The 15,478-nt window shown below is 35.6% G+C and overlaps 1 protein-coding gene across 2 annotated transcripts in view; it reads left to right on the top strand.

Moving 5' to 3' along the window:
* Positions 1 to 15,478, top strand: part of NECTIN3 (nectin cell adhesion molecule 3) — a 63,618-nt gene that overhangs the window by 41,777 nt on the left and 6,363 nt on the right. The window contains exons 6-7 of one of the 2 annotated variants that reach the window (XM_033005257.2): positions 7,983 to 8,121; positions 9,477 to 9,558. In XM_033005257.2, the coding sequence (XP_032861148.2) occupies positions 7,983 to 8,121; positions 9,477 to 9,558 (221 nt within the window). Of the gene's footprint in view, positions 1 to 2,784; positions 5,693 to 7,982; positions 8,122 to 9,476; positions 9,559 to 15,478 lie in introns of those variants that run through there. The other variant, XM_033005256.2, reaches the window with a different exon arrangement.

Below are 15,478 nucleotides of genomic sequence, written 5' to 3'. Positions count from 1 at the left end.
TTTTGATATGTTGTGTTTTCTGCAACAACATAGGCTTACATCAGTGAAAGAGATGAGAGCTGTTAAACATGGGGTCATAAGTAAAATGCTAAAGAAAATCAGTAGGAAATTGATGCTTTTGAATAAAGTGGCATTTGAAACAAATAACATAAAATCAAAATTATGCTCTTCGTGCATGTAGAAAGTATTAAGAACTCAAAGAACCAGGTATTGGTGATTATATGAAATGTTATCATTAAACACAAGAGTGGTGTTTTCTTAATTTGGAGATAGCATTTGAGATGTGATTTGCAAGCAAAATGTTGTAGAGTAGAGGTAAGGTACTCAGGCATTCCTGGTCTTAATGTGCTTTTCTATTTGGGAAACTTGCTTAGTGCAGGAAGAAAAAAGAAAAAACAAAATGTAGTTTTACATTCAGAAAGCTCTGAGTGGTATCATAAGTTAACTTCATGTGCTCTAAGCTATAATTGGCCTTATAAACAAGGAGGGATGATTTTAATTTTCTCATTCTTCAATAATAAAAGGTACTGACTCAAATAGATGGTAGAAGTATTCATGGTAATGTATTGTAGGAATACATATAAGCAAACGCTGAATTGGTACTACATTTGCAATGACTTTAATATGTTAGTGTTTGTAGATAATGCAGCTGGACAGCCTGAAAACTAGTGGATGAAACAGAAATTCTGAAGGCAAAACTTCTCAGAACACTGGTATTTTGATATATTAATAATGGAGTATAATTGCCACTGTGTTGTTCACATAAGTTATGGTTAAGCTTGCCAGGATACAAATACTACATACTTGTGAATGTGTATTCTATACTGTGAATGCAGAGGGTGGGACTTAAAATCTCAGTACCAGAGGGAAATAAATGAGCAGTTACAAAGCCAGTTTGAAAATACTGAATATATATAGCCTGTAAGAAGATGCTGCTGGTACTGTCTGAAATTGTAATTTAAGCTAACAAATCTTGTGTCTAAAGCAAGTACCTTTTCAAGGAAGAGGGCTTTGATTTTAACTTCTTGACCTGTGGATTTGTGGGACATGGGAACCCTGGTAAACTTGGATTCCTTAATCTTTATTTCTTTGTTAAATTATTAAACTCACTTTAAATCAGTTTTTACTAAAATCATAATCTGAATTCCTCTTGTTCATTTTGGTAGTGCATCTTCTTTGTTCAGTTTCCTGTCTTCTGTCAAATTAATTTCATTTATGTATACCTCCCTAACAAATCACTACTTCTACATGGTCAAGCAATAGAATTATGTGCTTTCAAAATCTGTGTAAAAGTTTACTTAATATGTCAAGCTTAAAATGTTGCATTCAGAGGTGAGATGCAATCTGAAGTATGATTTGTAGTGATTGAGAAACGTGGCAATTCTGTCTAGTATGAGAGAATTGTATGGTCGTCTCTGAGTAGTAAGGTCAAAAAAAATTTTTATGAAGGTTAAGATTTGTCAAATAACTGGAAGGTTGACATATCTCCAGTTCTATCTATTTTACTTTTTGTGGTGGTATATTTAGAGTGCCTCTGTAATATGGTAGTGATAGTTACATGAATCTTGCTTATAGATATTTAACTAAATAATAGGATGTAATGAGCTATTTGGCTGTCCATGTAATATTCTCTCTAAAAGATTGTCTATAATATGTTTAGTATCTGTTGCTTTACTGATTTTAAAATTACCTTGCACTGGGCAAAGCAAAAAGCTGGTTTTATTCAGTGAGGCACAGAAATAGAAACTGGAGTTGCATTTTAACATAGCGATTGACTGGGATAGTCTCAGGAGGCTTTTTCAGTGTCATCAGTTGGTCACTTGCAACCTTGTCATCAATACAGATGCACGTCTCCAGTAAACCTAAGGAGCAAAGGAAAAAGTACTGTAGTACTAGTACTGAGTACTGGAGAAGCTTGGTATCTGGCAATCTCTTGTTTCCTTGCATAACCATAACCTGACATGAAATCAGTTGTTAGTTTATATTGAGGTATGAATACAGAAATTTCTTTGTGCATGAGGGATCAAATTGCTTTTAGGAGAAATGCATAGAAATCATTTTTACTTCATATGTTCTGGGTTTTTTTAATTTTAAAATGCTGCAAGCTCCTTGCTCAACATAAGTGTTATTTTGAGATAAATACATGCCATTTTTAACTATGCTTCTTCCACTAATCTCAAGGTGAACTTGAGTGAGTTATATTAATGCAACAAATGTTTTTGGAGAGAATAGCTTAAAAATCAGTAGTTTATGTGCTGCTGACTGAGCACACAACTCATAGTTTTTCATTCTTGGTGCCCTGAACAAATTCTGAAGTGGGAATTTAATGTGGAATAATTGACACTGGCATAATCAATTAATTTGATCCAGTATTCCAAACTGCTGGCTGGAAAGATAGAGGACTGCTTGGGTTTCTGCTAATAGACAACTTTCTTCCATGGGGGAGATAAATAATCAACTACAAACAGTGAACAAACAAGCAGAGAGGCTGCATCTCCTTACTTTGAGGAGAACTAGATGTCTGCTTCAAAATTACTTTTACTTGATTTTCTCCCCATACTTCCTATCCTGCTTAAGCATGGCTCATAACCGTATGTAATGAAGCCAGTTCAAAGCCTCTGGAAACCGTGAGATTTTGTAGTGCCCTGAACTTGAGAATGAAAAACTATTCTTGTAGAACATATCCATCAACTTTGCTTTCTTATAAACCCTTAACTGATTTAGCTTGCATTGACATTCTGTGCCTTTTCTGTGTCTTGTCTACTTCTTTGCTCTTTCCATTAGATCCTCCTACTACTACCACTCGACTGCCCACGGTTCCCTGGCATCCTTCGACTGATGGCATCACAGGTTTAGCAACAGAACCTAGAATAATAGATTTCCCAACATCAACCTTGCCAGCAATGCAGGAAGACACTTGGGGTACCGTCATCGGTAGTGCGGTGGGTGGGGCGCTCTTCCTCATACTTATCAGTGTTCTGGTTGGAATTATCTGCTATAGGAGAAGACGGACGTTCCGTGGTGACTACTTTGCTAAGAACTACATTCCACCATCAGATATGCAAAAAGAGTCTCAAATAGATGTTCTTCAGTCAGATGATGTGGATTCTTATCCTGACAGTATAAAAAAAGAAATAAAGCATCCAATGAACAGCTTAATATCTAAAGATTATTTAGAAGACCCTGAAAAAACAGAGTGGAACAATATAGACAATATTAACAGGTACCAGGAACGTTATGAGAGACCAATGGATTACTATGAAGGTGGAACATTGGGAATGAAGTATATGGGTGGTGAATGTTACGATGATAATGAAGAAGACTTTGTTTCCCACATAGATGGCTCGGTAATATCTCGGAGGGAGTGGTATGTGTAGTAGCCACTGAAAACTAAATGTGTACCTGCAGTTCATTTCATTGGCTGATCACTTTCAGATTGTTTATACTTAAACAAGAGGAGGATTAAACTTTTTGAAGCTGATTTTTTTTTTGAAGGTTTTTATAATGTGACTTGACACAATGGAAATATTGAATCTGGGGAAAATATATTTGAGCTGCTTTTTTTCCCAATGCTGTACTACTGTTTAAGATTTGAGTTTTAATGCAGAGTGCTTATTGGTCTATGTCAGAGGTAAAAAAGGCTAAATTAAAGTTGCCAATCAACATTGTTTAAGAGTAAAAAGTGGCTTTCTTGGCTCTCTGATTAAAAAAGTTTACCTAAGGCAATGATCAAATACAATCATTTGGGGCTTTTACTTTGCAGAGTAAGTGAATTACTCCAATCTAAATACCATCCATGGTAAACTTAATGCTTCTGTATAGCAAATATTTTACCAATTAAATTGAGTTGCAACAGAATTGAAGCTTTATTTTTAGTTTTTTTCCAGCATAAAAATGAATACCTCTTAGCATTGTAATGAGCCTTCTTGAAACTATGTACTTAAAAGAAGTCAGTGCACTGAAACTAACTTATGGACAAAATTTTGATGAGTGACTGTGTGAACAGGTCAAAGCCTTGTCTTGGAATAAGGTGAAAAATTATTTTTTATAGTCATTGATTTCTAAAGCTTATGCTAGTGTCTGTATATATACATACAGTAAGATATATGGTTCAGCCTGTAATTGGCAGAATGTCAAAACTCATTAATGAATGCAAGACTTTGCAAGTACAGAGGATACAGTTTGAGACCTGTTTTTGAGGCTTTGTGGGAATTGTGCCATGGAATTAGAAAGCTGGAGAATTGGACACAACTAAGAGGAAAAATCTAACAGATTTTGAAGCTGGAGGCCAATGCCAACTTGCATATTTTTCCAGGTGCCAATAAACATTAAGCATGCTAAGAGGTGTCAAAGCATTTGCTAGAACTTTTATGACCAGAAATTAAAACAGCGGTTTTACGCTGCTTCTGAATAAGTTACAGTCCTAGTTTTGAAGAGGGTAACTAGAATTTCAGATTATTAGTAGGGAAGTGGACACTTGCATTGCTACTTCATATAGTGGAAAAACACTTTACAATGGTGCAACTACAGAATCTATGAAGTGGGAATTTAGATAAATTATGCAGTCTCTGTACCGCAGTGGATTTGTTTTCCCTGCAAATAATTGATAACAGATTTAATAACAAGTTATTTAAAATGACATTGTATGCATTGTACGTAGGACATCTCGTTTGACATCTGAAGTAATTCTACTTTGTCTTGAGCAGGTTCACCAAACTAATTCTGCTGATTACATAGGGAGGAGTGAAGTAACTTTAGATGAATTACAGAACAATGATAAATTCATCATTAGAATAGTAGATCTTTTGAAGTGCCATTTTTAAGTGTTTAGCTTGGGATAATGAAGCTGATAAGGCTATTAATATTTGAAACCTGAAAAGGGAAAAAAAAATCTCTGCTACCTTGAAAATGAAATAGGCTTCATAATTAGAGCTGCTTCATGAGCATTCATGCTGGAAGTTCTTCTCTATCCTCATGATCTTTGGTAGCTTACAGCATTTAGAGCTTCACAAAAATAGTTGTATTGAGCGTTGTAGACAATACACTGTGATTGCATATGACTGCATGTCTTCAAAAAAGAATAAGACAACAGCTTTGTTTGAAATTCAAATGGAAAAGCATCCCTAAATAACTTAAGTTTGTGTTTGGATTAATGGAGTACTGATACATGATTGACCAAAGTCTCAAGAACGATAGCAGATGTGTGTATCTGTAGTTTGAGTGCGAACACAAGGAAAGGAGTTACATTTATAACAGAAGGTTCTGATCCAAATTATTTCTGGAATAGAGATCTCTCTTCAAATAGAACATACTTGATATGTCATCTTTAAAAGATGGTGTTACTTGGAAATAAACATAACCATAAACCTGTTCTCCACATGGGATATCTTGCTTTTGTCTCTGTGGATTTTTTGTTTTGATTTTGAAAAATATATATATATATATATTTAATTACTATGGGTTAAGAAGTTGCAATGTTTTGAAGTTGATAATAGGGATAGGACTTAAGTGTGTTGCGATGTTTTGTACATTATGTCTGCTGTAAAAAAAAAAAAATGATTGTAAGTATAAATGGCTGTTGTGTGAATAAACTTTTTGTTACATTCTGGAACATAGGTAGTGTTCAGAAATGTTTGACAGATATTTTCTTAAATTGGAGATGAAAAAGTGTAATAAAACCAGAGGCTGAGTAGAAGGAACTAAAGTATTTAATCTGTTTAAGATGGGCATTTTAGCATTTCCTCTTGCAGACCCTAAGCTTATAAAACAAGTGTAGAAAGTATTTTTAAAGGTATGAACCTTGAGAATGATAGATAGGGATAGTTGCTGTCCAAACAGTTTCACTTTAAGTACAGCTGATACACTATCTAAGATTCACATTCTTAAAATAAATAAATAAATTATTGTTTTCAGTTGCTGTAGTTCTGCTTTAACTGTATTTCTTGGAGTGAATCAATTCCCATCTATTTCTGAGCAACTGGTGATTAAAATGCTGTGTAGCTGGCACTGTGCATCTTATGTGCTCTCTGGCTTGTTCAGCTTGACTTAGTAGTCTGGGTTTCTGATTGTGCCTCCGGTTAGACTGGTAGAATTTTTCTGCCCTCTTTTTTGCCAGAGCAATTCAAAAAAGCAAATTGAGTCCTGTGGTAATCACACTTCAGCTCCTGTATGTTGCTACGCTTGCTGAGATACGGCTATTTTTCCTGGTGTCCAGAGGTAAATGGGTGGCTATTGTCATCTCACCCAAAATGGGATTCAGTGGCTGAACTTTCAGTAAATGTATACTACTTCATGATGGTTCAACATTATAGTAGAATTTACAAGACTAAAAGGCGTTGCGAAGTTAGTACAGTACGAAACAGTCAAGAAATTCTTGATACCATAAGACCAAAGCACCTTCATGAATTCTGGGCCTAACAGTGTGTATTAGTTACCTGCAACTTTCTCGCTTAAACAAGAGAGCACCTAGAATAAACTAAAATAAAGCCAATTAAAATGCAGTTAAGTGAACCTTCCACTGATTCATGTGCCCATTCTTCAGGAGAAAATGGGAATTATGGATCTTATATATATGTACTGGTATTTGACAGACAAATGGAGCTTATGTCAAGAAAGCTGTTTAGTGAAACAGAACGATGATCGCTCAAGGTGGTATGTTATGTTAATCTTCTGGCGTGAATTAGCTTCCTGTAAATTGTTAGTCTATGACATTATCTGTTAACTTTAAGGAAGTCATGAAAACTGCTTATTTCAGTGTTCAAGCGTCTTAAACATACCTGCCTGAGTGATTCTAGGGGGGAGTATTGTCAGATCTTTCATAAGCAGTGAGGGAACTGGAATCCCTTTGTCAGATTAGAAGCGGTTTGTTTTTTGTTTTGTGTGTGGGGGTTTTATTGTGTTTTTTTAGTTCGTTGTTTGGGGGGGGGTTGGTTTTGGGTTTTTTGTTGTTGTTTGTTTGGGTTTTTCGTTTGGTTGTTTTTTTTTTTTTTTTTTCAAAATGAGGGATGGGAAAAAGATTACTTTGTCCAGCTTTCCAGCTTACAGGCAGGACAGCAATAGAATTATGAGTAATTGATAAAACATACTGCATAATTTTGGGGGTTTGACCTGTGAATAGGATATGTGGCTGAAGAGGATCCTAAAATTTCCTCTGGTAAGAGATTAAATAGAGGATGGTTGTGTGGTGTTTGGAGAAACAGAGCATATTATTTTTGAGTGAAAGTATTTGAAGTAAACTACATTAGAAATGTGTAAAATTAACACAGCTTTATACTTGTAAAACTCCTTTGCTGTTAGCTTTCTGATTCCGTAATCAATTTAGTGAAGCTAATGTGAATTATGCCATTTGTGCAGCTCTTTGATAAGCCCGCTGGTGCAACTTTTAAGCTCTGATATTGATGATACTGCAATAAAGTATCTTAGCAGGTTGCAGAGTTCTGAGATTTAAAACCTATTGAATTCCTAGTATAGTGAAATGGGTGACCTTTAAAGACTGACAAGTGTGTTAATTCAGTATGAGAGTTGTTATACATCAGATTTGATGATGCTGAGGTCAAAAGAAAAATGCTTTTTTTTCCTTTTTTCTGCAGACTTCAGTGGCTTTAAAGATAGATTGCCAATAAAGCCATAGTTGTCTAGCTTTTTGAATTAACACTTCCTTTACTCATATAAGTGCAAAGCATGTGTTCTGTAATTTGAACTTACCTCGAAATCAAAAATAAAAGCATGCAGCCAGTATTGGTTAAAATTAGTGGATAAATTTTTTTTTTAAATCATATTAATGATTTATGAGCTCTCCTAATTCAACCATTTTTTTACTTGGGTGACCAGAGCCATTACTACAACAGCGCTAGTGCAGGACAAGGCTTTCTGTTTGGTCATGGAAGGAAGAAACATTTCTCACAGCAATGCTGAAATAGCTTATCTGAGTATTGAAAGTATGTGAACTTCTTAAGGGTGTAATCTATGCTATCACATTGCAGATGTGCCATTTAAGCAGACATCTTCTGTTGCTGTAGCAGGGGCTGTGATTGGAGCAGTCCTTGCTCTTTTTATCATTACCATCTTTGTGACAGTGCTGATGACCCCAAGGAAAAAAAGGCCATCTTATCTTGACAAAGTGTGAGTATGTGTTGGATTATTTTTTTTTTTAATTGAAAGCAATATGCAGAAATGGTTGGTTCTATATAGGCATTTAAATGTCTTAAGTTTCCTTAGCAGCTGTTCAACTGTCATAATTTCAAGGCTGCATTTTCATAGTAGACAAATGTAAAATCACTAGCATTTCTGAAAAAGAAATGAGGAAGCTAAGAAATACTTCAAAGGTAATATAATTCTTTGTCTTGAGAAATTTCCTTGAAAGTTCATTGGTTGAACTGGAGTGTAGTGGAAGAGTCGGTCTTGACTGTTCCCACAGACACCTAGTTTATCAAAACTGTAGATCTAACATGAGAGCAAATCGACCAAGCTTTGCAGAATTGAAGGTCAGCTAAGATTTTAATGGAGGGGTATGTAAAATAAAACACCCACAAATATGTATGCTTAGAAATGGCTGACTTATTGTCCTTTTTAGGATGTTGGTTGTTTCAAGTTTCTGTAAGAGACGTGCTGTTTACTTTCTTAAGCATCCAATATGGTCAAACAAAAAAAAGTCTGAAAGGATTTTGTCAGTTAAATTGGATGGTGTCTAGACCCTGTTGGGAATATTCATAAAAGGTGATGATGATTTTGAGTATCTATAAATACAAATCTTTTCTCATGTGTGCCGTATACAGTTAACACTTAAACTGGAGGAAAAAATAAAATTTGTCATGTCTGTATATACTTAATGAGGAGTAGAATAAAAGAATTTAGTGTTTAGTGTAAAGCGAGTTTCAACATTTGAATCTCTTGAGCGCTAGTAAGATGAGTCAAGTGTTTTCCTACAACTGAGTAATTTCCAACATCATTAGAAATACTGTTTTCTTGTTTGTCTCTTAAATTCTGTAGCTGAAGCATATTTATGAGTTGTCTTCAGTGTTTAGTTTTTTCATAACCATTTGCTTTCACTGGTAAAATTACAACAGAGGAGTCTTGCATGTAATAATAAGGCTTTCTCAAAGGCTTTTTAAAGAAAGGATGTACTAGTAAATGTTGCTTGAGCTGTTGTCTCTTAACCTAGAAATGATAGATACCAGTAGTCCCTACTCTTACTTAGGTATAGCATGTGGCAGGGGAGCTGGGTCTACTTAACACCTTACAGGCTAAATAACAAATTATAGGCAGTGTTTTTGCACAAAAAGTGTGTGGCTGAGTTATAGCTAGTAGTGGATGTGTTAACAATACAATATTTCATATATGTGTTATTGCTGACTGAAAGCTGTGTCCCCTTCAGTGTTGAGTGTTGGGTGATTTGGCAGCTAAAATAAATAATATCTGGCCATTCAGTTGGACTTCACAAACATTGCATGTCTTATTTCTTTTATTCTTTACTACAGCATTGATCTCCCACCCACTCACAAACCATCCTCATGTGAAGAGAGAGAATTTTCTGTACCACAGAAAGAAGCTATGCTTCAGGTGAGTAATTGGTTATATACATCTTAAACTGAGGTAGGAAAAGTGTTAACTTTATTACATTAATTTAGTATGATTTTGCTTTCCTGGTAATATATGGAGTCTTTTGATTGGCTCACAACTAAGAGGTTTCCCTGCATATGATATCTGAATCTTATATCCTTGATGTTCAAGTCATTTAACTTAAGGACATAAAGATAATAAAGGTCAGGAAACTGGTAGATAGATCCTTTTTGTATCTCTTAGTGTTGGACAGACTCTGCTCCTCTTGAAGTAGAAAAAGCTATAGTTGAAATTCTGTGGTGATTAAGAGACTATACATAGCTATAAAACAGTCTTCATACGGGGGAACAAATATTTAGTAAACTTAACAGGTGACTTCACCACCATAATCTTTCTCGCTAGTAACAATTGCCATTCTTTTAAGCTGTTAAGGTTTGGGTTGTGGGGTTATATTGGAATGTGGGCTTTGTCATGGCTAATTTACCAAAGCATGGTTTTGTTTCCCACTGAAGATCACTAAATCCCTTTTAAATGCTTGCAATTATGTAACTTCTAATTTTATCTTTTTTCTTGAATTTATCAGCAACAGAAGACTACTAATTCTGTGACAAGTACTTGAATTTATAGCGCATTTTCAGGGGTAGCTTCATGAGATCTACAGTAATGCTGTCCAAACAAGACAGCAATAGACAATACAGTGCCTTACTAACCTTTAGTGTTTGTGTGGGTGTAGTCTGATACAAGAAGATCATAGAGATACACTGAAAAGCTAATACTAGTGAATGAGACACTTAAAATGAGTGAGGAGCAAGGAAGGATAGGATTGCCCTTCTTGGCCACAGCATGGCTTTGTACTGGAGTGCTAATGAAACTCCAGGTGAATTCAGAAGGCTTGTGTACTGGGCGATACATAAGGGACCTGTTCTGGGAGATGGCTTCAGTTAACAGCATTGATTATTACACTTAATACAATAAATCAGTCTGTTCATAAGAACTAGAGATTTTGACTGTATCCCCTGAAGTGGGATTTTATGGGTTTTTTGGTATGTATTAAATCAGTCAGTCTGGTTTCTACATTTCTGCTTACACTAAAGAAAACTGTAATCACCTGTCAGTATTAGTGAGAATTAGATCGTAATTGTTCTTAATGGGATTTTTGTTCCCTCTTCACTACTTCATATAAATAAGCCTGGAGTAATTCAGGCAGTCATTTTTTTTATAAAAAATACTGGTTTTCCACTACTCTGTTGTACCTTTGCAGCGTTAAGGACCCATAGAAGCCTTTTTTCTGATAGAGGGATACCCTACGAAAAAAATCTTCACTCAACTTCAGGATGGATTTTGATGGAGTTCTGAGTAATGCTGAAAAAATTGTAGAGTTGGGCATTTTGTGCTGTGTAGTAACTCTTCTGTCACTACAGTACTCAACAAATGCAACATTGATAAATCATGCTTCTGTTAATACATGCTATGCTTTAAGTCTTAAGGTAAAGGATTATCCTGCTTATAGAATGAGAAGATACGGACTACTGTGTTTTTGTGCATCTAGTGCTGCTAGATGGCAAAATAACAAGAGAAGGAAACAGAATTATTTCTCTCCTATAGGGCTACTCATAAAGTATATACCATGTTTTCCTCTTTGTAACTCTGCTGTCTTTGAATTCTTTCTTGGTTTTGCTTACTGTGGCTTCTGTTAATACTTTAGAACTAAGAAAAGCTGAAGTTGACTGTAGTATTGTCTGAACATATAATAAAATGTTTTATCTAAATATATTTTGTAGATAAAGACCTTAAAATGACTCAATCAAGTACTTGCTTCCCTCAAGCTGTATAAAAACAGATTTAAGATGTTTTGGAAAATGGAGGAGAGATATAGTTCTTTTTCAGGCTAGATTATAACTATGCTTTATTTAAATGTAATGGATGTTGGCATAACGTTGTCAGTTACCTGTTCCTTTTCTCTTCTGTGGAACTCCAAGCACTGGAGCTAGAGTCTGACTCTTCCGAGCTGATACTACCTATAATCAACATGTACTCTATTATGTTTGAGGCAAGAGCTTCTGCTTTATCTGATAGAAATAAGTGTCAAAATACTAGCTTTAGCCAGGAAGTGACTGGTTGCATTGTTTTGGTGTAATAAACTGACACTTGAATATCTGTGAAGAGGTAAAAGCAAGCTAGCAGCCTGTCACTGTCTTGTCCTGTTTGACTGAAAGTCTGTGCCGGCCATGTAGTTTGTGTTCCAGATGATGTTTGAACTGCGTTGTCTAGTCATAAATGAGAAATATGCTGGTGAGCCTTTCCCTAGATAGTTCAGGTGTAAGCATCTGGTGACACTGAAAAAAACTGCAGGTGAAGTGTCACTGCATTGTCAACAGCAATAGATGATAAAATTCAATCTGAGTGGAAGAAATAGGCTGCATAAAGGTACAAAGTAAAGTTAAAGGAGAGTGAACTTAAATAGTGTCTTCTGCATATTCACAATAACTGAGGACTGAGAGTGGATTGATTCAATTGAAGCAGATTCTGGGAAGTTGTTACAGGTAATGTGCAAATTTTTCAATCATCTGTATTGTTATTGTTCAAATCATGCAGAGTAGCTTTTTCTTCAGTCCTGTGAAGTATTTCGAATGCAGCTGAATAAGCTGAAATTCTCCTGTTTATATCCCAGCAGTCAATATTTAACTAGATTTTACCCACATCTGGTGTTGGTATTAAAATGAAGGGGGATGTTGTACACAACTGCTAATAGTACATAGCCAATGTCTTTCATAGTTTTTCCTTCAGACTTGGAAGCTGTATGTTTTAAGTATACATTAGCATTTATGTGTTAATATTAAATAATAAGATACATCTATGTAAAAATACTATGTAACTGAGAACTCAATAGTTTCTCAGTGCTGGTATTTGCAGATATCAATTTATGTGTTCATGTGAATCACTTAAGAATTGAGAACAGGTTCACTTATGGCCCTGAAAGAGTGAGGCACAAGTCTAAAACATGGCAATATTAAGTGGAATAAATAAAAAAAATGGCAATGTAGGTAGCTTTATTTATGGTGAGGAATGTTCATTTTTAGTTGGTTGGTTTTTTTTTTGTAGGTTCATTTTTATTAACTTCTAGCAACAAAGCTATTGCTTTTGTCTGGGTGGCTTTTTGTTAATCATTATCATGGACGTGCTATTCTGTTACTCAGAACTCTTTTTAGCATGTAATGTGAAAGGGCAGTGAGCAGCCTGAAGGTTATGACCCTGACAAGAGAGGGAGCTGGGCTTGGCAACTGAGTTCTGAGGTGGATCAAGAGGAAGTTGAGCAATGGACAAATTCCAGTGTCTGAAAGAGGAGTTCCTGTGATGGACAATATATCTAAAAGGCGTGGGAGAGGGGGTGCTAATTCAGGCAAGCCTTTAAATCATTAGACTTGGCTTAACTATATTTCAAAGAATATATCGCAAAGAAGCAGAACTTCTTTACTTGCCTATAAACACAACCGAGATGGTCAGTACTTAACATTGTGAATGAACTGAAATTGTCTAGCTTGGCAGGTGCTTTTGAAGAAGAGGAAAAAATGTTTTACATGATGCAGTACATGAATGTTCAGTTTTTGAAACGTTTAGAAATTAATAGATCTTCTTTGTAGCAACAGAAATAAAAATAGAGAAGGGAAATACAGCCCCATAGGTTATCCTAGTCATGAAAAGGCTGACTTTAGACTTGCAACTTGTAAGAATACCTGACATAGTTAACCAAACAACCCTGTCAAATACTAAAGCTCTGTAACGGTAACATTTGTATTCCTATTCAAAGCAGGAAAGATGGTGGAATTGTATTAGCACGGTTAAAAGCGTATAATACCATTTACTGAATGATAATATTTCTGGATCAAATTTTAAAAGATCACCTGCAGTACTTTTAAACCTAGCATGATATTGATTCATTTATAGATTATGGCTTTCCTGCACTCTTCTAATTCTTTTCCTAATGGTCCTAATACAGATGGGAATGTCTCTTACTTGATGAAAAAGGAAGCATTATTGATAGAATTTGCCTTAGACTGAAGAACTGTTCAGGCAAACAAGGTTGAATGGAAGGAAGCACAAAATGGTTATACTCATCTATATTGATAAAGGATCTGACAATGGAGAAAAAAGAAAAAAAAAAAAAACTAACTGGATAGGGACTAGAATGAGGCACAAGCTTTTTAGCAGTGGATGCTTTTGTAATTGGATTTCTAAATTGGAAAGGATGAGAAAATGTAAGATGAAGATGTTGGTGCGATAATTGGTTTAGGCTTTTAAAAGACTGTTTGAGGAGGCGCATGTTTAGAGTTAAAATGTTTTAATGAAACTCTGCAAAATGTAAAGGTAAGACAATGCAAACTATTCTAAGTATCAAAGCACAAAACCCCAGATATACTGTGTCTTCCTGTATAGAAGCACTGTAGCTCAGCACCAGTTTTCTTTCACAGAACCTGATGATTTTGGTTCTATCACTTGCTCAATGGCAGTACAAGGTACAACTCCTTTCTCTAGCAAAGGTGGTGTGTTTTCATGTCATTCGAGATGAGCTGGTCTCTTGTTTTAATTGAATAAATGAGCCCACTGGGATTTCCTGTTCTCATCTCCAGTGTTTGTCTAAATCCTGTCTAAATCCACTGTTGGTAGAAGTTCTTGAGCAGGCAGATGTTTTTTGCTCACAGAACATTAGCCTTTTAGGATGATGTGGGGGTTCTTGTTCCCCACATGTTTTGCCTTGTGTGGCGAATTCACGCTCTTAGTTTAGGTATGCAAGAGCAGTGTCCCTTTCTGGTAAGTGGTAAATCTCATCATCTCAGGATTGGTCTGCAGATTGCGTTCTAGGACTTGAGAAGCAAAAGCAATATGACTTTAAGGGCGGGGGGGGGGAAACTATTTAAATGGAATTACAGGACAGAAAACATGACAAATAGAAGTTGGAAAAATAGTCCTGTGGAGATGGTGGAAAATAACTGCTGGAGGAGTGGAAAAAGTAGAAAACATTAGCGGATTTTGTAAACTGTTTCACAAAGCATTTTCAGGTCATGTTAAAAGTTAAATAACTCAAGATTGCCTCAGAACGTGAACTAAATGGATGTTGAAAAGTAAGAAGGGGAAGGAAGAGAAAAGAAAAAAAGATTAGGGAGGTTGGGTTCTTCTCAAAATAATATTTTTTGAAGGTAAGAGCATGGGTGGATGGCCACTGTAACTCTTACCTATCTGTATGATTACTTGTTGGGTGGTAGGGGGTAGGTTTCTGCTGTAAAACCATCAAATCAGCTACTTTGTTGCTACAACTGTAGAAGTACAAAGTGGAAACTGCAAAACAGAAACAAATACGCAATTGTACAAAAGCTGTTTGTTTAGCCTATTGTGCCCCTTTACTATGATCCAGGTATAGCACAGAGGGCAGAACTCAGTGTAAGCTGTATCCTGAATCTTAATTCTCAGGTAAAATTGCTTGGTATGATTAAAGTTGGCCATTCATCAACTCAGGCAGGTGGTGGTAACTACATGTTTGGAAATAGCACATTCCAGTAACAGTTATTCCTTCATAATGGTGACAAAAAAAAAAGTTTTTAAAAGAAAGGAGGTTTTGAATCTTCTGTGTTGAGTAACTGATATTATAATCAATATATGGCTCTGTCTAAAAAATGTGGTGTTGTATTAACTTTTTATATGTAGACTATTGCTCATGCAGAATTATTGTTGAAAGTTAAACTGATTTTTAGAAACAGAATTATTGTCTAAAATTGATAATACTACATCTGAAATGGTGTATTGGTGTATCACCAGGATAGTTCCATAGGTCTGAAAGCTGCTTGAGGTGTGAAGGGATAAGGGAGCTGACTGTTGAAACTTGGCAAATGATTGATCTCTTACCACACATAGGTTGATTCAATCT

The sequence above is a fragment of the Tyto alba genome, unplaced genomic scaffold (genome assembly GCF_018691265.1).
Source record: "Tyto alba isolate M040663 unplaced genomic scaffold, T.alba_DEE_v4.0 Super-Scaffold_14, whole genome shotgun sequence".
In the NCBI taxonomy this organism is placed as follows: Eukaryota; Metazoa; Chordata; class Aves; order Strigiformes; family Tytonidae; genus Tyto; species Tyto alba.
This window is presented reverse-complemented; position numbering and strand designations above follow the sequence as displayed.